The following is a 23375-nucleotide window of genomic DNA, read 5'->3' as shown; positions in this document are numbered from 1 at the left end:
TATACAGTGACTCACACGTCTAACCGGACGCGTGTATTGCCAATGATGGCACCCTCCAATCATATAGTGAACATTTTAAAAATGATACATATGATACATCAAATTAAAGGAAAAATCTTCTATTTTATTTTTAGAAACTTAAAAATAGTAATAAATTTATTCACTGCGTAAAATTTGGAGAAATAGCTCGCAACATATAAAATATGTTCCACACAACTAACCGGAAAATTACTAGAAGTAACCTTCTACAAGTAACGATACTTCTGATCGTTGTGGAATTCCGCTGGAATAAACACTGAATATTCTTTTCTGCATATTAGGAGTTACCGGTAAGTCTGTGAGTTAGCCACACAACAATATGACACCCCCACGTATCGAAATTCTGAAGCTAATTATTCAGTTACGGGAAGAAAGGAAAACCATTAAAGATATTTCGGAGATTGTGAAAAGAATTAATTCAACTGTCTTCGATATTATAAAAATATTTGAGAAGGAAAATAGGATCAATAATATTAGTAGAGCTGGTCAAGGAAAGAAGCTAACACAAGCCGAAGAAGAGTTTACACTGAAAATTGTTGAAAAAAATCCATTTTCCTCGGCGGAAAATGTAAGAAACATATTGGATAATGAAAAAGGGAAGAAGGTTTCAGCTGAAACAATTCGCCGCACACTTAGAAGCTTCGATTTACATGGTACAGCAGTTGTAAAAAAGCCGTACATACACGAAAAAAATAGAATGAATAGGCTAGAATTTGCGAAATTGCATTTAAAAAGGCTTGATGAGTTTTTACAAAGGGCAAATGGCATAATTTTGATTTAGTAATCATAAAACAGTATTATTACTTCTTTTTCAAGGTTCTTTTCACACACGAAAGTAAGTTTTACTTGCAGGGATCTGATGGCTGAAGTTTTGTATGGCGGCGTCCCAACGAAGCTTACTTGCCAAAACATACTAGGGCAACACTTAAGCAGGGTGGTGGGTCAGTAATGGTTTTAGGATGTATATCGGCTAAAGGAAGGGTCAACCTGCATTTTGTGCAAAGTATTATGTATGGTTTCCAATATTTCGACATTTTAAAGGAAATTTTAAAGCAGTCATGTGTCACATTGGGAATTAAAGACAATTTTACATTTTACCAAGACAACGATCCGAAGCACAAATCGGAGATTGCTCGTATTTGGTTAATATACAATTGCCCTCATGTACTGGGGACACCTGCCCAATCCCCAGATCTGAACGTTATTGAGCACGTATGACAAGAAGTCAGTCGAAAAGTGTACTAAAGACAGTATTCCAATGTTCCTGGGCTCAAAAGGGCTAATTTGGAGGCTTGGAACGCAATACCACCAGAATTTTGTCAAAAACTTGTCGCCTCTATACCAAGGCGACTAGAAGCAGTTTTATCTGCAAAAGGATATGCTACGAAATATAAGTAATCATTAGCTTTTTAAAAAATCCGGTTAGTTGTGTGGAACGAATTTTATATGTTTCGAGCTATTTCTCTAAATTTTTTGCAGTGAATAAATTTATTACCATTTTTAAGTTTCTTAAAATAAAATAGAAGATTTTTCCTTTAATTTGATGTATCATATGTATCATTTTTAAGATGTTCACTATATGATTGGAGGGTGCCATCATTGGAAATGCGCGCGTCCGGTTAGACGTGTGAGTCACTGTACATGGTTTACATAAAATAAATACCAATTATTGTTTTTATAAATAAACATAAATATTTAAAAATTCAAAGAAATGTTGCATTATTTTGCCATGGAACAGATTAGAATTTACATAATCTTTTAAAACATTTCGTACATATTTTCCATAATCTGATGCTCTTCCCCGGTAGGTACCTAAATCATTTAAAGGGCCTTCTTGTTGTTGTATAGTCTCCCATTCTCCTGATTCCCAGAATCCATCGATGCCCTCGAATTCAGAGAAGATAGGGGGATTATAAGTTTGTCCACATTTATTGATGAGGAAGTTATGAAGCAGGCAGCATGCTGAAACAATCGATCGTGCCCGATCCGGATGACAAAATAATACCTTTCTGAGGCAAAGCCATTTTGCACTCAAAATTCCAAACGCGTTTTCAATACACCGTCTTGCTCTACTTAAACGGTAATTGAAAATCTGTTCCTCTTTGGAAAGGTGTTTGCTGTTGTAAGGCTTTATAATACGTTTGCACAGTGGGAATGCGTCGTCTCCTACAATGAAGTATGGTACTTTTTTGCCATCAATAAAGCCGTCGGCCGGAAATTGGCAGCTGTCATTAAGTATGCTGATACCAAATCTCGAATTCTTCATAATATTGGAGTCTCCTTCGCTTCCGTAAGCACCAACATCGACGTATGTGAATTTATAATTGGCATCACATGTGGCCATCAACACAATAGAATGGAATCCCTATAATAAAAACATATTAATAAAAATTATTAACTACCGCACGAGGGTATTATAATCTACATATATGTATATGTACGTATTCACTTACTTTGTAATTATAAAATATGCTTCCAGATTTTGGTGGGGCTTTGATAGCTATGTGTTTGCCATCGATAGCCCCGACGCAGTTCGGAAAATTCCATTGTGTTCGAAAGCAATTCGATATCTCCAACAACGAGTGTTCTGTCCAATCTGGAATTTCATTTTTCAATACGCTGCATATTCCCTTACACACATCGGACACGATTCTACCAAAGTGCTGCTTGCTAATACGATAGCAGGAGGCAATATGGCGTTGTATATCTCCAGAAGCCAGGTACCTGAAAAAAAGAAAAATCATAGCGGTTAAATCCTATTTGTGCTAATATAGTATCTTTTTTTATAACATACTCTAGTACAATTGCTAACTTAGCTTTAGTAGGAATGAAATCGTTCGGTCTAGTATTCCGCTTTGGAAGCAGATGTGGTTCCAGTATTTCCCAAAGCTCATCAAATACACTTGGTGGCATACGAAAATTTTCGATGAAACGAGATGGATCGTTCCGTAAGTTTTTGAAGTCGGTGAAAAACCTCCCCTTCTCATTTCTCGCCTTGAGATAAGGGCTCGCCCAATGACAGGGTCTCCTGCGTCTTAATTTGGTTTTTCCAGACTCTATGATGGTCATGAATGCGCCACAGTTCAACAACATCATAAGATTTAACCTAAAATATAAGAAATACATTTGTATAGACACTATAATTTGGTAAAATATTATATAAAATCTACTCTTCGTCTTCCATTATGGATACTAAAAATGACCACCTGTAAAATAAATAACAATCATTAATCATGATATTTTTAAATAAATTAAATATACAAAATAGAAACTTACCAATTGCTTTGCTCTAATATCTTTTACGTTTCAATAACTCTTTGCTTTTTTATACACATACACAATTACTCCTGCTCAAATTTCTATTCCGTTTTATTAGTTTTTCACTTGACCGACTGTAAAATAAATAATAATCATTAATCATGATATTTTTAAATAAATTAAATATACAAAATAGAAACTTACCAATTGCTTTCCTCAAATATCTACGTTTGATTAATTTTCACACTCTTCTTCTTTCTACTGTTTAGCATTCACGGTGCGATATGAAATGTCAAAACTTCTTGCTGACTACTATTTCACACGAAAGAAATAATATCAATAATTTCTTCAGCATTTACTTTAGAGCTGGAACCTAACCTTTAGTTTGTCTTGTTTGTTTATGTTAAGCTGGTTCACAACCAAGTGCTTTCCAACCCATGTGGTGAGTGTTTTGTGTGTTTTTCTTGTAAAGTTTGAGCACGAATAACCTCACAAAATAAACCTCGCAACCGGTTGTGAGGTTTTTCAGAATAGCACCACAAAGTCTGCTTGAACTGAAAATGCCGATACTTTTTTTGTGCATACAAATGTACTATATGTTTCTTCTCTTTGCGTTGGTGCTATTATTTTTTAGGCTACGTTTTTGTATGACCGAGCGGATTCGCGTCGCGCGATGCGATGAAAATCGCTACTAGCGATCAAATACTTAAATCCATACGGAGGTGTTTATCGTGCAGCGATTCAGCGAAAAGCGGTTTCAGCGAAAATGGAGCGACTGCTAGCGAAGAAAATCAGCGATCACAATTTTTGATTCAGTTGAGCGAATCGCGTTAACAAATTTATTGAAAAAGTGCGAAATAAAGAATGTTTGTGGAATCTGCCTCATCCAGATTATCATAATAGAAACAAAATCAGAAAAGCTTGGGAAGAAGTAGAAAAAGAATGCGGTTTGGAAGGTAAGTAATAGTATTATTTTATTTTTATGTAATAAACAACCTATACTTAAGTGAATATAACATTTTTTTGAACAAAATATTCCTTAAAATTGTTTCGTATAGTCGTAGCAGCTTCAGAGCTTCTGTTATACAGCCTCTGCTTATTCATATTTATGGGAATAGTTTGCTGAACTTGCATTAAGGTTTGCATACAAACTCCCTCTTTATCAATTATAATATTGGGTAGCAAACAAATAGTTTTAACAAATAGTTCTGCACCATAAATATCAGTCTCGATTGATTTGGCTAGTAAACGCCATTTGTTTGTAATAATACTAAAAGCACATTCAATGGATTTTCTGGATTAAGATAGCATTGTGTTGAATAGTTCAGAGTCATTATTCAAATTTGTTTTAGAATATGGGCGCAATAAATATTTTCTGAGTGGATATGCTTCATCCCCAAGCATTACGAATGGTGCTGCAATTTCTGTGCCTGGTAGATTCCGCTCTTCTGTAATTTCATATTCTCCAGTTTCTATAAGCTGATGTAATGTTCAAGCTTCACAAATGCAACTCTGTTTGCCATATGCTCCAACTTACCGTCAATACTTCCAATGCAATTCGGAAATCCCCATTTGGAGTAAAATTCGTCTGCTATTTTTATAAATTCTTCATTTGTTTTGCGATTCAAATGTTTGGAAACCAGAGACGTCCAAAGGGCGGCACATATTTCTCTCCTAATTTTGGCCACTATAGCAATTCCTATGCGATAAGAAAAAGCCAAAGATCGGAATGAATTTCCCGTTGCTAAAAACCTGAAAATAAATTTAAACGAAATTATTCTTTTACATGTGTTTCAGCTGGCTCTGGTGCAAAAGAATGGAGAAACTTGAAAGACACCTATCGTAGAGAACTTCGTAAGGAAACTGTGGTGGCTTCAGGCAGCGCTGCAATGCCGCATTCAAAATGGACACATTTTAAGGATATGTGTTTTTTACAAGATATTATGGAATCGCGCTCCATGTCAGGTAACTTGATCAATGAAACAAGTTATGATGAATTGGTGGAACTTGATGATGAAGATAAATCGGAAACTCCTGAATCCATAAAATTGATGCAGCCTACACCTAAAAAATTAAAGAAAAAACTTACAGAAAGCTCAGCGTTTTTGGAGTTGGAGGAAAAGAAGCTTAAGCTCCTAGAAAAAAGCAACGATAAGGAGGATGATGACTACCATTTTCTTATGAGTTTCGAAAAGTACATGAAAAATATGGGTGAAGGAAAGAAAAATTTCGCATAAAAATGCGGGAGGTTCTGTCCGACATCATGTACGGCAGAGATAATCAGGAATCGGTTACACCAGTTTCTTTTATTAGTTATGTGAGTAGCCGCGCAAATATTGAAACGCAGGACTCAAACAGCTTCATTTTTCCAAATGCGCAAAATTTTAATTAAGCTACTTAATATTAATGTGTGTAATATCATATTAAATACATACTTACATATGTAAGTGAACAAGAATAAATATTGAAATTGAATAAAAATTTATGTATTGGATACATAATATTGTATATTACTTACCTTATGGTCAGTGCGAGCCTTTCTACAGCATCAATTGGTGTTTTCTGATTTCTAGTATTTTTTTCTATATGTTTGGATATATTATTCAAGATATAATTAAACGTGTCTATTCTCATTCAGTAATACTCCATAAATTTCTCAGGATATTGTAGAAGGCGGGTGTGCAAATGATGGAACTCTCCATGGCTTTTGCGTTCTTTGCAAATTGAATGCTTTTAGAATCTTTTCTGTTTACAAAATCTTAAAATCTGCTGACGCACTAAAAGACTACTTTCTGTAAGCAAAATTTTACGAACACGTGCACACATGTCTTTTTTTAATGCAAAGTAAAAGAGTCTACGAACGGATTTGACGTTATAAATTTTCAATAGCTTTCTGATTTCGCTGTACTGTAAACGCTCAATCGCTAGCGATTACGATGGCGAAACCGGTGGTAGCGATAGAGCGATTTTCATCGCATCGCGTGACGCGAATCCGCTCGGTCATAAACGTAGCCTAAATGTAATTAATCGTTTCAAGAGCTTGTGACACGTTTTAATATTATCTTAAAGAAATGGAATCCAAAGAAAAGAAATAAGTGCGTCAGAAAAAAAAAATATTATTAAATAATGGAAAGATAGCGAAAGTTGCAGAAAAATTGGTGAAACTGTTGGAAGAACGTATTCATCCGTACAGCGTGTAATAGAGTAAGAGCCCGTGACATCCAGACCTTCGTCATTTTATAAAAGCTGAGAGTTTGTTGAAGTATGCTTTGAACATAGGTAAGAGCGATAGCAAAATGTGAAAATCCAGTCATCTCGGCTTTCAGGTGCATAAAATAACAGCCAACTTTCGTTATTTTATAATGCTTATTTTTTTATATGTTATTCGGAATAACATTATAAACCATCTTATTCGTTGCCAGACACTTTTTATGGTGGCAATCCCTTGTCAGACACCCTAAAACTTTAATAAATTTTACTTCTACTTTCGTTATAGTGTAAAAGTTAAAATTTATACATGTTATTTGGGTGACTATAATAAGATGTGTTCTCAGTTGACAGACAGTTTCGACAGTTCCTACCTGGCCCAGACAAACATATTGGGTCCTTATGCCAAGGGTATGCGAGCGCGAGACAATATACAGTCGTATACGCGCGAGTGAGATAGCACGTTAGGAGCGATCGAATGATGTTATTGTGTAATTATTTACGACTTAATATTTAAATAAAAGTTTAAAAATTAACCTATTTGGTAAATTACTAAATAATGTGTAAATTTAATGCGAAATTAAACTTCTCATTCAAATTTGATTGCATAGCTAATACATAGAAGGAATGAAAATATTTCTTTTGTAATTACGACATATAGGTTATAGAAATTATTTATCATATCTAATTAATAGAAATATTTATTTAAATTTTCAAAGAAGCGCATTGTTTCTTTTGAAATTTACAAAATTATAAACATTCTTCATAGCTTTCATTATTAATATTGATTTCGTAATTTTCTTCATACTGTTCATCACTGCTGCACCATATTTCTTCTGGCTCATTGTCAGTGTCATCTTCTTCGTTAGTTTCTGTAAAAAAAAGTTACACAATTATGAAAAGTAAAAATTTATGTATAATAATTTGAAGTATATTGATGGAATTTTCTTATGAGCATTATTCCAAATGCTGGATATATAATTAATTAGCACGTCGAAATTGTTGTAATAGCTCTGATTTACAGGGTGGCAGACTGTTCCCATCAAAATTGCATATTTTTTTTTCACTGAAACGCTTCATTAACATCGCAGACCGTATAATTATTAATAAACAATTGAAGACGGGCAGCATCAACATCAATTATCGTACCAACATTATATATATCACATATGAACTGCTGTATTATGTCAAAAGTGCTTTGTATTTCACTACCATCTTCCTAGACTACCTATGAATAATTTTTCAAAAGATTATGAGAAAAAAAAATAAAATTCGAGTTGGTGGTACAATACAAGAAGTTAAAATTCAGAGAGATCTGTTTGGACGTATGCTGGGAATATTCATGGATCATACTATAGATATTTTGAAAATTTTATCACATCCAATTACCTCAGTGCCTTTGTCCATGTGCCATTTGGATGGTACCATTTGCAAGACGGATAAATCTGCCTTAATGAAATGTTTGGAAAAAGAGGTAGAGCATGAACCACCACGTTATGTAGATGTCGTAATAATTGATGGATTCTTCATGTTGCATACGATGAAAAATATTCCAAACACATTCGGCAGCAGTTCTAAAAAAAATGTTGCAAATGGTTACTCAAATGCGAGCATCACGAGTTGACGTTATATTCGACCAATACTTTACACCATCGATCAAAGATTACGAACATACCCAGCGAACTGGAACTGATCAAATTCGGCCGAGTAATTTTCAAAAGAATTAAAAAATTCTAACTTTAAAACGGCTCTTGTTGACTTTTTTATATCGCATTGGGCCACTGGACGAAATGGCGCCATTTATTGGTAATAAAACCATCCATATCAATTTTAAACATTGCCAGTCTTTTGTTGTTAATGGGTACAACAGCGTAGAATCCAGGATTGTGGAAGAGTTATCATGTCCTCAACATTAAGAGGATAATACTAAAATAATATTTCATGTCATCAATAACTCAGCGCAAGCGAATATAGTTATCAGAAGTATCGATACCGATATTGCTGCCATCATGCTTGGTCATATGCACCATATACCAAATGATTCCCGTGTTTGGATGCTAACAGGTACTGGAAATAATTTAAGGTATGTAGACCTCACAAAGATACACACCAAGTTAGGCGACTCCATTTGCGAAAGCTTACCTGGGTTTCATGCAATCACAGGTTGCGATTATAACTCAGATTTTTTTCGAAAAGGAAAATTAGGACCGTACAAAATATTAATTACTACAGAAAAATATCAAAAGGCATTTATAAAATTCGGCGACACTCAATTATTTGAAGATGATAGTGAAATACAAAGCACTTTTGACATAATACAGCAGTTCATATGTGATATATATAATGTTGGTACGATAATTGATGTTGATGCTGCCCGTCTTCAATTGTTTATTAATAATTATACGGTCTGCGATGTTAATGAAGCGTTTCAGCGAAAAAAAATATGCAATTTTGATGGGAACAGTCTGCCACCCTGTAAATCAGAGCTATTCCAACAATTTCGACGTGCTAATTATATATCCAGCATTTGGAATAATGCTCATAAGAAAATTCCATCAATACATGAACCAGCAAACAATGGTTGGGTACAAGTTAACAGCCAATACAATTTTAAATGGTTTGAAGGCGATCAGTTACCGAATTTTGTCAGTGATGCACTGCAAACTATATCAGGTATATACATATTACTTCAAATTATTATACATAAATTTTTACTTTTCATAATTGTGTAACTTTTTTTACAGAAACTAACGAAGAAGATGACACTGACAATGAGCCAGAAGATATATGGTGCAGCAGTGATGAAGAGTATGAAGAAAATTACGAAATCATATTAATAATGAAAGCTATGAAGAATGTTTATAATTTTGTAAATTTCAAAAGAAACAATGCGCTTCTTTGAAAATTTAAATAAATATTTCTATTAATTAGATATGATAAATAATTTCTATAGCCTACATGTCGTAATTACAAAAGAAATATTTTCATTCCTTTTATGTATTAGCTATGCAATCAAATTTGAATGAGAAGTTTAATTTCGCATTAAATTTACACTTTATTTAGTAATTTACCAAATAGGTTAATTTTTAAACTTTTATTTAAATATTAAGTCGTAAATAATTACACAATAACATCATTCGATCGCTCCTGACGCGCTATCTCACTCGCACCTATACGATTGTATATTGCCTCGCGCTCGTACCTATACCCTTGGTATTGGGACCCAATATGTTTGTCTGGCCTAGGTAGGAACTGTCGAAACTGTCTGGCAACTGAGAAAACATCTTCTAATAGTCACCCAAATAACATGTATAAATTTTAACTTTTATACTATAACGAAAGTAGAATTAAAATTTATTAAAGTTTTAGGGCGTCTGGCAAGGGATTGCCACCATAAAAAGTGTCTGGCAATAAATAAGATGGTTTGTAATGTTATTCCGAATAACATATTAAAAAATTACGCTTTATAAAATAACGAAGGTTGGCTGTTATTTTATGCACCTGAAAGCCGAGATGACTGGATTTTCACATTTTGCTATCGCTCTTACCTATGTTCAAAGCATACTTCAACAAACTCTCAGCTTTTATAAAATGACGAAGGTCTGGATGTCACGGGCTCTTAGACTCTAATAAGCAATTATGGGGTGGGGGGGGGGGGGGGTGGTTAAATGACCGAAAGCAATCTCCACCACTCTTCGGCCATGCTGTGAACCAATAAAGTTTCATACACCTAGTTCTATTAAAATACGACGAGTTTATTTGTTTTGTCCAACGATGCACGAAAACTCAGACATCGATCAACTGTGCGTTTGAGTGATTGTAATTGAACCAATCAGATCGAGAATTGCCCTGCGAATATGTATGTATAGTTTGTTTGTACATATTTGTGTTTTTAACGGAAACAAGTTGTGATGCATAAAATTAACCAAAACATTACTTTTTTTTGTTTCAATATCGTTTTTATTTATTGAATCTGCTTTTTGTTTTGAAAGCCTAACAATAAGTAATAAAATCTTAAACCTATTTAAAAACTAGACACGCTCAAGCAAATGATTGAGGTGTTTTGGTGATACATTGCTCTTCAGTACGCGGGCATATCTCTTCTTTTAAGGCGTGTTTGATTGCAGGAATGTACCAAAGCATTAGCCAAAGGGTTTGGGTGATCACGGAGTTTACATACATATATATTTAATTCTGATGTCTTCTACTTCTTTCCTTACCATAGAAATACCAAGGTCTTTATGGATATTCTCATTACGCATGTACCATGGTGAACACGTGATTGATCTAAGCATTTTTGATTGGAACCTTTGTATTATGTCTATATTAGTTGCACAGGTCGTACCCCACAGTTGAATGCCATACATCCAAATCGGCTTTATGACCGCATTATATAAAAGCACTTTGTTGTCTAGGTTAAGTTTGGAGTTTTTATTTAATAGCCAATTTAAATTTGCAGCTCTTATCTTCACGCAAGTTATTTTACTAGATATATGTTTTTTCCACGTAAGTCTTCTATCTAGGTGAATACCAAGATAGGTTACTTCATTCGCTTGGGGTACTAAAATATTGTTAATTTTTATTGCTGGACACATTTTTGGTCTAAAGCTTAGTACGCAGCTCTCAAGAAACGTAAAAACTTCATATAAAAAAACGCTTAAGAAACGGTCCAGAAACGTTCCTGCGATAAAGTTACTTGTGCTAGTACGCAGCTCTCAAGAAATCTAGTACTAATTTTTAATACTTTTTTTCAGTAAAATGTGAATATGGCAAACCTGGTTTTGCGAAGAAACATCAAATCAACAATTGTTTCTTGAGGGAAATTCGAAGCAATCGTCAAGTTCATCCTAAATTAGTTGAAATCATTATTATAAAGTATATTCCATTTTGAAATGTTGTATAAAACCAACCAATCATCAACAACATTCCTTAAATCTCAATGAAAAAATTTGTGTTACCATACACATACATACATACATACATACGCACAAAGTTTGTTTACTTTGTTTATTCTCTCTTGCTCTTCTAATGTGGATCATTCACAATGCGTAACCAGCTGTCAAACTTACTTCAGAAATAATGTATTTTTTTTCTTGAGCAGTTACTTGAGAGCTGCGTACCAACCTTAAGCGAAAATGTAACATGCTTACACTTTTGTTCATTTACCTTTATACGCCAGTTAGCTAGCCATTCTTCGACAAACTTTAAGTGCTCGGCTAATATTCTTGATGCTATTATGTGGCATTTGTTACGGCTCACTATAGCTGTGTCGTCCGCAAAAGTAGAAGTTAATACATTGTTAGCTGTTGGAAGATCTGCTGTATATATCTGTCTTTCATCAGATATGAAATCTCCCACTTTTACCATAAATTTTCTATTTTTTAAATACGATTCCAATGTTTTATATAATTTTGAAGGTAGAATATTTTTAATCTTGTATAAAAGGCCCTCATGCCATACCTTATCAAACGCCTGAGCCACGTCTAGAAATATAGCTGAACAGTACTCTCTGTGCTCAAATGCTTTTCTTATTTCGTTAGTAATTCTATTTACTTGCTCAATCGTGCTATGTTTTTCACGAAACCCAAATTGGTGCATTGGTACTATATTATTTTCGTGGAGGAAAGGAGTCATCTTTGATAGTAACAATTTTTCAAATATCTTAGAAAGACAGGGTAGAAGACTGATTGGTCTGTATGAAGACGGCTGTGTTAAGTCTTTCCCAGGTTTGTCTATCAAGAAGATCTGCGACTTTTTCCACGAATTTTGATAGTGTCCGAGATGAAGAATTGCATTGAAGAGCAAAGAGAGCACCTTTACGGCAATATTTGGTAACTCAATTAGCATTTTTGGGGTAATATTATCATGTCCAGGTGATTTTTTGGGGTTAAGCTCTTTTATTATTCTAGTAACTTCAGAAGTAGAAGTCCTAATAGACACATGCGACTCTTTTGCGGTATTGGGCAAGGTTGGCAACTCAAAGTTGTTCTTTGGGCAATTGGGTTGAAATACCTTTTCTAGGTGATTTGCAAAGCAATTTGCCTTATCCTCATCACTACGTGCCCAATTACCATTCAACTGTCTTAGAGGCATGTTGGAATCTACTGGTGGCTTGAAAGACTTTTGTGCTTTCCAAAGAGAATTTTGCTTGCGAGAATTTGGACACAGTTTCTTTATATAATTTTCAGTGTTGTGTTCCTCTTCGCATTTAAGCGCTTTTTTTAACTTTCGTACAGCAGATTTCAGTTGAAGCAGGGTTGAAGGGGATCGATTTAACTGCCATTCCCGCCTAACTCGCCTTTTCTCATTTACAAGTTTCTTTATTTCATTATTGGTGATCTTTCTAAAACCAACTGGTTTGTTATTTCTTTTTGGTGTTGCCAATACAGCTGCATTAGTTATTACGTCATTAATTTCTCTTATATTTTCATCAATGTCTCTTCCTGTATTTATTTTGCAATCAATATTGATGTGGGTGCTGATATACTTTCTATATTTCAACCAGTTAGTTTTATGTGATGTTAGAGAAACTTTTGCCTCAAATATCATGGGCTGTTCGTATAACTTTATTAGTACAGATGATAAGTCTGTACATGTATCAGCTGTCATAAGCGATCTATCTATATTTTTGACTACAGCAAAATCTATTAAGTCTGGTATTTTTCTTCTATCACTGGGCCAGTATGTCGGCTTACCAGGAGATATTATATCCAGCTTATTATTCTTATTCATAATAGTGTAGTACAACTGTCGTCCTTTCGGATTAATAAGACGTGAGCCCCAGTACGTGTGTTTTGCGTTATAATCTCCACCTGCTAGAAATTTTTGACCTAGTGTTCCAAAAAAGTCTTTAAATTAGATTTCAGTAATTTTAAAACGACAGTATATAGCAGTAAGGTTTAAGTCACAACCCCAATTTTTGAGTGAAATTGTTGTAGCTTGTAACTGTGGAGTAGCATGCGATTCTAGGGCATAGTGGTTTAAACGATTTCTAATCAACACTGCCGTGCCCCCATGCGCTTTTCCATCTGGATGATTTGTGACATAGACTCTAAATCCCGGAATATTGAAATTATTTTTATTTGTTAAATGAGTTTCTGATATAAGCATTACATCAATATTCTTTTCAGACAGAAATCTGATAATCTCTAATTTATGTTGGTTAACACCGTTGGCATTCCAGATACAGATATTTAGTAAGCTCATTTTTTACTTAATAAATTTTGCAGCATTTGATTTTGTGATTTTATTAAATCCTGAATCATGTTTTGCATGGTAGACATAAATTGTGTCATACACTGTGTAAGATTTATAATCATAGTTTCAATACCTCCATTTGGAGGATTTTGCGGCAGTTGCATTTGCACAGTGTTGCCTTTCACCACATTTGCATAGCTTCCTTGCATATTATTATTGATAGAAGTAATAGGATTTGAACTTTTCTCTGAGGTTGCTATAATTTCATTACGGGGTATTTGTAACATTTGGTTACGACGTGCTTGAATGCCCTGTGACAACTTCGATTTCAAATCTTTATATACAGGACAACCTCTGCAGTTTGCAGTGTGATTTCCTCCACAATTGCTGCATTTTTTATTTAATTCTTCTTTCTTAAGGGTGCATTTCGAAGTGGGATGTAAATCACCACATACCACACAAACACTGCGTAGAGTGCAATACACTAGAGTCTACGGCGGACTCTATACCCTTGATTACAACAACTAGGCCCTTATAGCTCTTCAGTTGATACGAATAATAATTTTTGTTTTTATTTGACAAAAATTTAACTATTTCCATGAAACTTTTTTCAGTGAACGACTGAATTTTTGTTTCGTCTATATTGCCTTTTTTCAAAGGCACTATATAAAAATTGTTAGTGCCAACAATTTAATTTCATTCAATTTTGCAACAAGAGTATTACTGCTACGCTCGCGCAAATATATCGGAGGTGGTTTGGCATTAACGACTGTGGTGGTACCCTTCGCATCGTCGTCTGAACCATTGCTTAGTATGGCAATTCTGTTGCCATTTAAAACTTCCGTTTTATTTTTATTTGGTGTGCTGCCTTGAAATTTTTTAGGATTGACCGCTGATTTAGAAGGACTTAATTTCCTCTTTATATTGACGTAGCGGTCAATGCCTGTTTGTACAGACGGGCTTTTTTTTGTTGGTACACTCTCACCTTGCCTTGTGATTTTCTTCGTTGCCTGCTCGTTTGTTGGTACCTGCAGGCTGGTTGGTGTCAGGGCATTTGTTATTGCCCGATTGTTGTTTTCGGCTGCTACTGCTGACTGCGTTCTTTGCTTCGATTCCTTTTCAGCTGATCGCCGCGATGACTCATCATCGCCGTTACACTTTTTATTTCCAGTAGTTGTGGTTGTTGTTGGGTCTACAATGCTGAAGTAAGCATTTAAGGAATGCCTACGGCCTTGCTGATGAGGCTGCGAAGCACTCATTATTGTTTGTTTGATTTTTTTTGTTTTTTTTTTCACTTGTTGATTCGTGCACTAATTGTTTATGTTTATTATTATTAATTTGTGTGCACTGTTTGAAATGTTTGTTTACAATTTATAAATTGTTTTTTTTTTTTTGAAGTTATACTTCTTATACGATGCCGGAAAAGGTTGCGGTAGATTCTGGTTGCGCAACCTTCCATATAAAAGTAACGCAAAGTTGCGCAACCTCGCTCCATCCATATGAATGTAACGCAACCTTGTCTGCGAAGATGTGCGAGCAGCAAGCGAAGCGGTGACAATCGGCGATCGTTTGTTCGTTTCTTTCGGCACAGCTCGGCCGACACAACAACACAACACAATGTTGCCATGCTTATGCTGTTGTTGTTTTTGTAGAACAATGTTTCAATTTTTGGTTGGTGACATATTCACATGTGTGCGCATATGTATGTTTGTATGCTTGTACATTATTGAAGTTATAGTTCTTTTTCTTTCGTTTGCCTTTCTGCGAATTCTCAACTATTTTGTGTGACTTTTAATTGAAATACTCTGCGTTGGCCTTTCAGAATCACACAGAATCATTTCTGTGGTTTTTGAAATTGACCCACGAGGACGAGGTATATCGTTTTATCTGGGAGCGTGAGATTTAAGAAAATCGCTCGCTTACAAGGGATAAAACGACTTCTGAGTGGCGATTTTAATGAATAAATTCACAGAATCATTTCTGTGCTTTTGGAAATCAATACTAATAAATATTTTTTTCTTACTAATAGAAAATAAATTTATCACAGCAATATACATAAACATATACATAATATTGTTGTGATAAATTTAATTTCTATTAGTAAGCAAAAAATTAATAATAAATTTATTAAGACTGGCTAAATGAGATAAGCCGCCCCCCCCCCCTAATGCCACTACACGAATACACCATAACCACCAATACACCACACACAAAGAACCTACATTCCACAGGACCCACACATCAACACCACATACACGCTCGAAGCAAGGTGCTACAAAGCAAAAAAAGATGAAAGATATTTCCTATACTAAGTTTATTCCTGAGAGTGAAAGTCTAATTCGATACTTCACTCGATTTTCATCTTAACCGATTCAATATAACTCTGAATCTGTATTAGAAATCAAAAAAGAAAATCTAAGCAATTTCTGGACACGTCTCCAAGCTGCGTATGACGCAATTGTAGAATCTGACGAATCAGATCTACCTGAAAATTTCAAATCTTCAGCATACTCCAAATATGAACACTGCTTAGACCAGTACGAGGAAACGAGAGCTATGATCTCCGATCAATTGAGATTAATTAAAGCAATTGCACCTACTCCACAACCGAGAGTAGAGCTGCCACAAGTGCAAATCCAAGAGGCGAGTTCAGGCATCCACCTCAAGGTGCCCGCCTGTGACACTGAAATTTTTCATGGTGGTTATGAACAATGGCCGTCCTTCCGGGACATGTTCACAGCCGTTTACATAAACCACTCAAAATTATCTAATGCACAAAAATTGTATCACCTCCGATACAAAACAAAAGGTCAAGCAGGGGTATTAGTCAAACAGTTCGCTATTAATGACGAAAATTTCAATTATGCTTGGGTAGCCCTAAAAGCTCGTTACGAGAACGAAAGGATATTAGTAGACAAACAAGTCACAATATTGATGAATTTACCAAAAATTCAAAAAGAAACAAGTGAGGAATTTATAAAACTTCAATCCACTGTTTCTAATTGCTTGTCGGTTCTAGCGACACAGAATATTCCCACAGACAATTGGGACCCCATTCTGGTAAATATATGCACAGCCGCATTACCAGAAAAATCGTTACTTTTGTGGGAGCAATCGCTCTCATCACGGAAAAAGTGCCCAACGTGGCAACAAATGAACGATTTCTTAACTACCCAATACGAAATTGCAGAAAGGGTAGATAAAAAAATGGTCAGAACTAAAAACGTTCAACATGACCTGAATCGAAGCTTCAATAGGCCCCAAGCAAGCAACAACAATAACTTAAATCGTAGTTTTTTCAAAACACAAGCGTTCACCTCCGAACAAAATAAACATATGTCATGCGAACTGTGTAAAGGAGGGCACAGGCTGAAATCTTGCGAGAAATTTAAAAAACTAAACATTAACGAAAGAAACAATTTCGTAAGAACAAAAAAACTTTGTACCAATTGTTTGTCTCATGCGCATGCGCTCAAAGAGTGCGAAAGCAAATTTAATTGCGTTTATTGCCATAAACGACATAACTCAATGCTTCACATTACAAATTTTTCCAGCCTAGCTCAAAATAATGCTAATGTTAAAAGAGCTGCGGGATTAGTTGCAACAGCAACCCCCGACTTACAAAATTCAGAACATTGCCAAGAAGCACCATGCTGCTCAAAGGCTTTAAAAACTCAGACGCTACACAGCGAAAATCAAAGCAGTGTATTATTACCCACAGCAGTGGTCTCCATCGAGCACCGAGGAGAACTGTTTAAACTTAGGGCCTTAATTGACCAAGGATCTCAACGATCTTTTATAGCGTCAAGAGCACAAAGTAGGCTACAACTGCCAACAAAACTAGCTAATTTTGAAATTACGGGAATGGGCGGAAGAGTAGTACAAAACTCAAACAAAATCTGCCCCATTACCCTTATTTCCCCCCAAGCGGATAAGCGCATTCAAGCAGAAGCTATTGTCTTACCGCAACTAACAAACATGCTTCCAAGCTATCATATAAATAGCAAGCATTGGCAAAAGGTTTCACACCTTAAGTTAGCAGACCCCAACTGCAACACTCCCGCTCAAATAGACATTCTATTAGGTAGCGATCTCATACCTCAAATTATTCTCGAAGGTGTTGAGAAAATTACAAAAACACTTCTGGCGCAAAATACCATTTTCGGATGGGTCCTAAGCGGACTAGTTGCGGAACCAGTCACAACAATGACAACTCAAGTTGAGGAAATCTCAAACGAATACCTCAATACACAACTCAGGAAGTTTTGGGAGTTAGAAGAACTCCCCCCCATATCAATCACAACCCCAGAAGATCGATATTGTGAGGATTTTTACAAATCCACAACTACTCGATTAGATAATGGCCGATACGTCGTACGACTACCACTAAAGCCAGAATTTCCCCACACACTCGCCTTAGGTCATTCTCGTACCTCTGCTATCCAACAGTTTTTAAGTATGGAAAAAAACCTACTTAAAAAAGGCGAGCTAAAACCAGAATACGATAGGGTTTTAGAAGAATACCTCCATTTAAACCACATGGAGGAAGTCAGCCCTGGCGAAAAAATTATAAAAGGTAAATACAATTCTTTTTACCTGCCACATCATGCGGTAATAAAGCCAGACAAAAAAACCACAAAGGTAAGAGTTGTCTTTAATGCATCAAAATCATCAAGTTCGGGGAATTCCCTAAATGACATTTTATTTACGGGACCCACGCTTCAGCCAGATTTAATGCTCCTCATACTAAATTGGCTTATATGAGTAAAAACACGTCAAGTGGACCCCCCATTTTCCACTTGGTCATCGAATTTGAATGTGAGTATTTTTTCATAAAGTAGTCACCATGAACAAATAATCCCCCTCCCAGTTTTTTTAAATTTTAATTTTAACTACCTTTTTTTTTAATTGAAAATTTTTACTACTTTTTTTTTAAAATTAATAATTAAAAAACTATTGGTGCTTTTTTGATAAAATTTTCAGGAGTTATAGTTCAATACTTGTACTTTCAGAAAATATATATCAATTTTAATTATTTTTATTTTTTCATATTGTTTATTAACTTTTAAATTAACAAATGAACATTTTAATGACTTCTCCCTCAAAATATAAAAAAAAAATTTTTCAGTATTTTGCAATAAATATTCAAGTAACGAAATCCGCGAAAAAATTTGACTGATCGCAATTAGATTAAGCAAAAAAAAATTTTTTAAGACGGGCGGTCAGCGCTGCTCGTATAGCGCTCTGCCCCGTATCATTGACTTACCTTTAGATTTACTCCGTAATTATAAGTAAGGAATAATAGTTAATGTTTTAATTAAAAATATCGTTATTTTATGTTTAATTTTATTCAAACAAATTACAGAGATAATAAATCATATATTTTTTTTTAAATAAAAAACAATATAGTAAATTCTAGCAGTATTTTGCTATTTATTTTATTTATTGTTTTTAAAAAACTTTACGAGTCGTAATTATATTAGTTTTCTTATGTATATTGTCAATTTAAAAAAAAAACCAAAATGTTTATACTTTTAATTCAAAAACCATACTTGAAAGAGACACATAATTCCGCGAACGAACAAGTTGGCTTTGCGTGCATATTGCGCAATAGAAGAGTTCCGTTGAACGAACAACTTGGATTATCGTGCACGCGCTGTATACGAACACGTGTTAAAGATGACCCGGGTAAATAAATGCTGCAATCCATTTAACAAAAAAAATCATAAAAAAGTCATAAAAAAATTAGTTTTAATAACAAAAAATCGCGCTCATGTTTTCAAAGATTTTATTGGCAATTATATGTGCAATTCATGTGAACGGACAATTTATTTTGGTCGAAAACCTGAAATTTTTGGTGAATTATCGGTGAATGCATGTCCCGAAGTCAACAATCCTGAGGAGTCGAATGATGTGATCGAAGATGGTGAAGAAAATGATCCCACTTTTCAATGCAAACCGGCAGATGGCAAATTAAAAATTGATAAGGTTAATAAATTATTAACGGAAATTGGTGAACCTCCAATCAAAATCAAGAGAGTCTCGAGTGAGAAAGAATGTCATAAAGTTTTAACAAATGTTGTGAGGAAATTTACAGATAATATTAACAATATAAATAATGAAATAAATCCAAAAGAGCTTTTGCTTAATAACTTTAAATCAGCTTTTAATGATAAAACTAGTAGAGCAGATACAATTCAGGTTTTGACTACGCTTCCTACAGATTGGTCGATGAAAATGATAAGAAGAGAGTTTAAAGTTTCCAAACGCATGGTGATAACAGAAAAAAAATAAGACAAGAACGAGGGTTCGCATCGCTGCCTAAAAGTAAATAAGGAAAATCTATAAACACTGAAACCGTCGATCGTATTGAAGCTTTCTATCTATCAGATGACGTCAGCCGCGTAATGCCTGGTATGAAGGATTATGTTTCGGTAATTGAGAATGGGAAGAAAATCCAGAAACAAAAACGATTATTATTATATAATGTTCATGAAATACACAAAAAATTTACTGACGCTTATCCTGACGAAAAAATTGGACTATCAAAATTTCAACAAATCCGACCTCGAGAATGTATATCTGCCGGCAAAAGTGGGACTCATAATGTGTGTGTGTGTAAAATCCATCAAAATGTTAAATTGCAATTAACTGGATTTAAAAATGAATTAAAAAAAAGGGGATAATTTTTCCAGAAAGCTCACATGACTTAATTAAATGCTCTGTTTGCCAAGAGTCTGCATCATTGTGTTACTTTTCTGAGTGTCCTAAGTGTCCAGGAGCTGAGAATATTATAAAAAAATTGGAACTATTGCTCAACGACCATGAAGTAAATGAAATTACATACAGCCAATGGAAAAGTACTGATAGGTAAAAAAATTTTCAGTCAAATGTTCTTTTCTTTTAAAATTCATTTTTAATTTTTTAGAACTGAAATCATTGAAGAAACAAAGACAAAAGAAGATTTTTTTATTGATTTAAGACAAAAATGGCCTGAGTTATTAAGACATGATTTTCTTGCACGATCTCAAGCGTCATATTTTACTGACAAGAAGAAATCTGTTGAGGATGGAGAATTTATCGTTTGCCTTGATTTTTCTGAAAATTATACATTTTCTGTTCAAAATGCCATCCAATCTCATCATTGGAATAACAGTCAGGCTACAATTCATCCTTACGTTGTGTATTATAGAGAAAATGAAGAAATGAAACATATAAACTACGTCGTTATTTCGGAAAAAGTTAGTCACGACGCGAGCTCTGTTCACCTTTTTAATTTTAAACTTATTGAATTTCTAAAAAATAAGTTTGGAGCAGATAAGATAAAAAAAATAGCCTACTTTTCGGACGGAGCCGCTTCTCAGTACAAAAATAAATATAATTTCGTGAATTTAATAAATCATAAAAAGGACTTTAATGTGAATGCGGAATGGAATTTTTTTGCGACTTCTCACGGAAAAGGGGCATGTGATGGTTTGGCAGGAAGTTTTAAAAGGCAAGCTCTTCGTGCAAGTCTTCAACGGGAAAGCGATAATCATATAACCAATGCAACTTCATTATTTGAATGGAGTAAGAATGCATTTAAAAAAATTAACTTTGGTTTTTGCTCCCAAGAAGACCACGACTTCCATGAGAAAAAGTTCAAATCTCGTCATGACCAATGTGTAACTATAAAAAATACACGCCAATATCACCATTACAGAGCTGTTAATAATACATCACTCGAGTGCAAAGTTTTCTCCAAAGCCCTTAAAATCGTTACCAATAAAGTTAAAAAAAGAAATAAAGCAATAAGTATGAGTTATAAAATTAATTTAAAAATTATTTAACTTCTTTGTTTTTTATTTATAAAAAAAAATATATGATTTATTATCTCTGTCATTTGTTTGAATAAAATTAAACATAAAATAACGATATTTTTAATTAAAACATTAACTATTATTCCTTACTTATAATTACGGAGTAAATCTAAAGGTAAGTCAATGATACGGGGCAGAGCGCTATACGGGCAGCGCTGATCGCCCGTCTTAAAAAATTTTTTTTTGCTTAATCTAATTGCGATCAGTCAAATTTTTTCGCGGATTTCGTTACTTGAATATTTATTGCAAAATACTGAAAAAAAAATTTTTTATATTTTGAGGGAGAAGTCATTAAAATGTTCATTTGTTAATTTAAAAGTTAATAAACAATATGAAAAAATAAAAATAATTAAAATTCATATATATTTTCTGAAAGTACAAGTATTGAACTATAACTCCTGAAAATTTTATCAAAAAAGCACCAATAGTTTTTTAATTATTAATTTAAAAAAAAAAAGTAGTAAAAATTTTCAATTAAAAAAAAAAGGTAGTTAAAATTAAAATTTAAAAAAACTGGGAGGGGGATTATTTGTTCATGGTGACTACTTTATGAAAAAATACTCACATTCAAATTCGATGACCAAGTGGAAAATGGGGGGTCCACTTGACGTGTTTTTACTCATATACAAATACGTTTTCAATGGAGATGTTGAGAAAATGTATCGACAAATAGTCGTACATGATGATGATCAAGATTTTCAGCGAATTATTTTCCGAAAATCTCCCAATAGTCCACTACGCGACTTTAAATTAAAAACAGTTACCTTTGGCGTAAACTGTGCCCCATACCTCGCCATTCGCACACTCCACGAGCTGGTAGAAGACACAAAGTCAGAATTTCCTCTGGCAACACAAGTGTTGAAAACACAAACGTATGTAGACGACATTCTGTCCGGACGCCACAATCTTCCACAGGCATACGAGTCACTAGCACAAGTGACACAAGCGCTCAATACAGCAGGGTTTCCGTTGAAAAAGATAACGGCGAACCACCCTAATATTTTAAAAGACATACCTAAAGAAAATCTTTTAGACACTAATTTCCTTAAATTCGAAAAGGAAAGCACAACAAAAACTTTGGGGATACAATGGAATGCGATATCTGACCAGTTTTCATACACTAATGAGTCAATATCCGCACTATCAGCTATAACAAAGAGGCAAATTTTATCCTCGGTGGCAAAACTTTTCGACCCCGCAGGATGGCTTTCGCCAATTATGATACAAGCAAAAATTCTAATACAAGAATTGTGGCTAGACGGAACTGATTGGGATGAACAAGTGAAACCACTTCGTTTAGAAAAGTAGTCCCAGTTCGCGGTTAATCTGAATGATATCTCACAGATACAAATCCCACGATGGGTAAATTATGCCCCAGAGCACAAAGTCAAACTACATGGCATATTGTCGACATGAAAAGGCATATTGTGCCACCATCTATGTGCGCACACAATCTGACACAGCGACCACCAGTCACTTACTGGTAGCTAAAGCAAAGGTGGCTCCGCTAAAAAATAAGTCTGCCACGACTGGAACTATGGTGCGTTACTACTAGCCAAACTAGTATCCATGGTGCAAACGCATCCAAATATGACCAAATATAAATTGTATCTCTGGTCTGATTCCGAAATTATATTAGCCTGGTTAGAAAAACCTCCACATGCATGGAAGACGTATATTTCCAATCGAACGTCACAAATCTAGTGGGATCAGCCACTTTGCGACACGTAGTCAGTGCTGACAATCCTGCTGACCTAGGTACAAGGGGGTGCAAGCCTCTGCACCTTGCAACCACCACACTTTGGTAGAATGGCC

At 34.7% G+C, this 23375-nt stretch overlaps 2 protein-coding genes, 1 long non-coding RNA gene and 1 pseudogene across 3 annotated transcripts; 2 read left to right on the top strand and 2 right to left on the bottom strand.

Annotated features, from left to right (window-relative positions):
• Window positions 1–1358: 1358 nt before the first annotated feature.
• Window positions 1359–2988, bottom strand: LOC125780192 (uncharacterized; the record flags this gene model as incomplete). Its single annotated transcript, XM_049461968.1, has 4 exons — window positions 1359–1420; window positions 1852–2404; window positions 2493–2763; window positions 2834–2988. Coding segments are annotated over 4 exons (1041 nt in total), but the record flags the coding sequence as incomplete, so codon positions are not given.
• Window positions 2989–3004: 16 nt separating this feature from the next.
• Window positions 3005–3495, bottom strand: LOC125780189 (uncharacterized). The gene is made up of 3 exons (XR_007423609.1): window positions 3316–3495; window positions 3210–3245; window positions 3005–3145 (listed from the first exon to the last, which is right to left on the bottom strand). It is a non-coding gene; the product is annotated as an uncharacterized LOC125780189 (long non-coding RNA).
• Window positions 3496–7492: 3997 nt separating this feature from the next.
• Window positions 7493–9441, top strand: LOC125780191 (uncharacterized). The gene is made up of 3 exons (XM_049461967.1): window positions 7493–9177; window positions 9249–9373; window positions 9436–9441. The coding sequence occupies exons 1-3, from the start codon at window positions 8514–8516 to the stop codon at window positions 9439–9441; spliced, it is 795 nt and encodes a 264-aa protein (XP_049317924.1). The 5' UTR covers window positions 7493–8513.
• Window positions 9442–15520: 6079 nt separating this feature from the next.
• On the top strand, window positions 15521–15650 carry LOC125780193 (small nucleolar RNA U3; annotated as a pseudogene).
• Window positions 15651–23375: the final 7725 nt, after the last annotated feature.

Source organism: Bactrocera dorsalis, unplaced genomic scaffold (assembly GCF_023373825.1).
Source record: "Bactrocera dorsalis isolate Fly_Bdor unplaced genomic scaffold, ASM2337382v1 BdCtg180, whole genome shotgun sequence".
NCBI classification, from domain to species: domain Eukaryota; kingdom Metazoa; phylum Arthropoda; class Insecta; order Diptera; family Tephritidae; genus Bactrocera; species Bactrocera dorsalis.
The sequence above is the reverse complement of the archived record's forward strand: the minus strand, read 5'-3'. Positions and strand labels throughout refer to the sequence as shown.

What these genes read in the sequence shown, in the direction of transcription:
- LOC125780191 (XM_049461967.1), top strand. Translation starts at nt 8,514, where the DNA reads ATGCTTGGTCATATGCACCATATACCAAATGATTCCCGTGTTTGGATG. An exon ending in TGCACTGCAAACTATATCAG is followed by an intron (nt 9,178 to 9,248) that starts GTATATACATAT and finishes CTTTTTTTACAG; the next exon opens with AAACTAACGAAGAAGATGAC.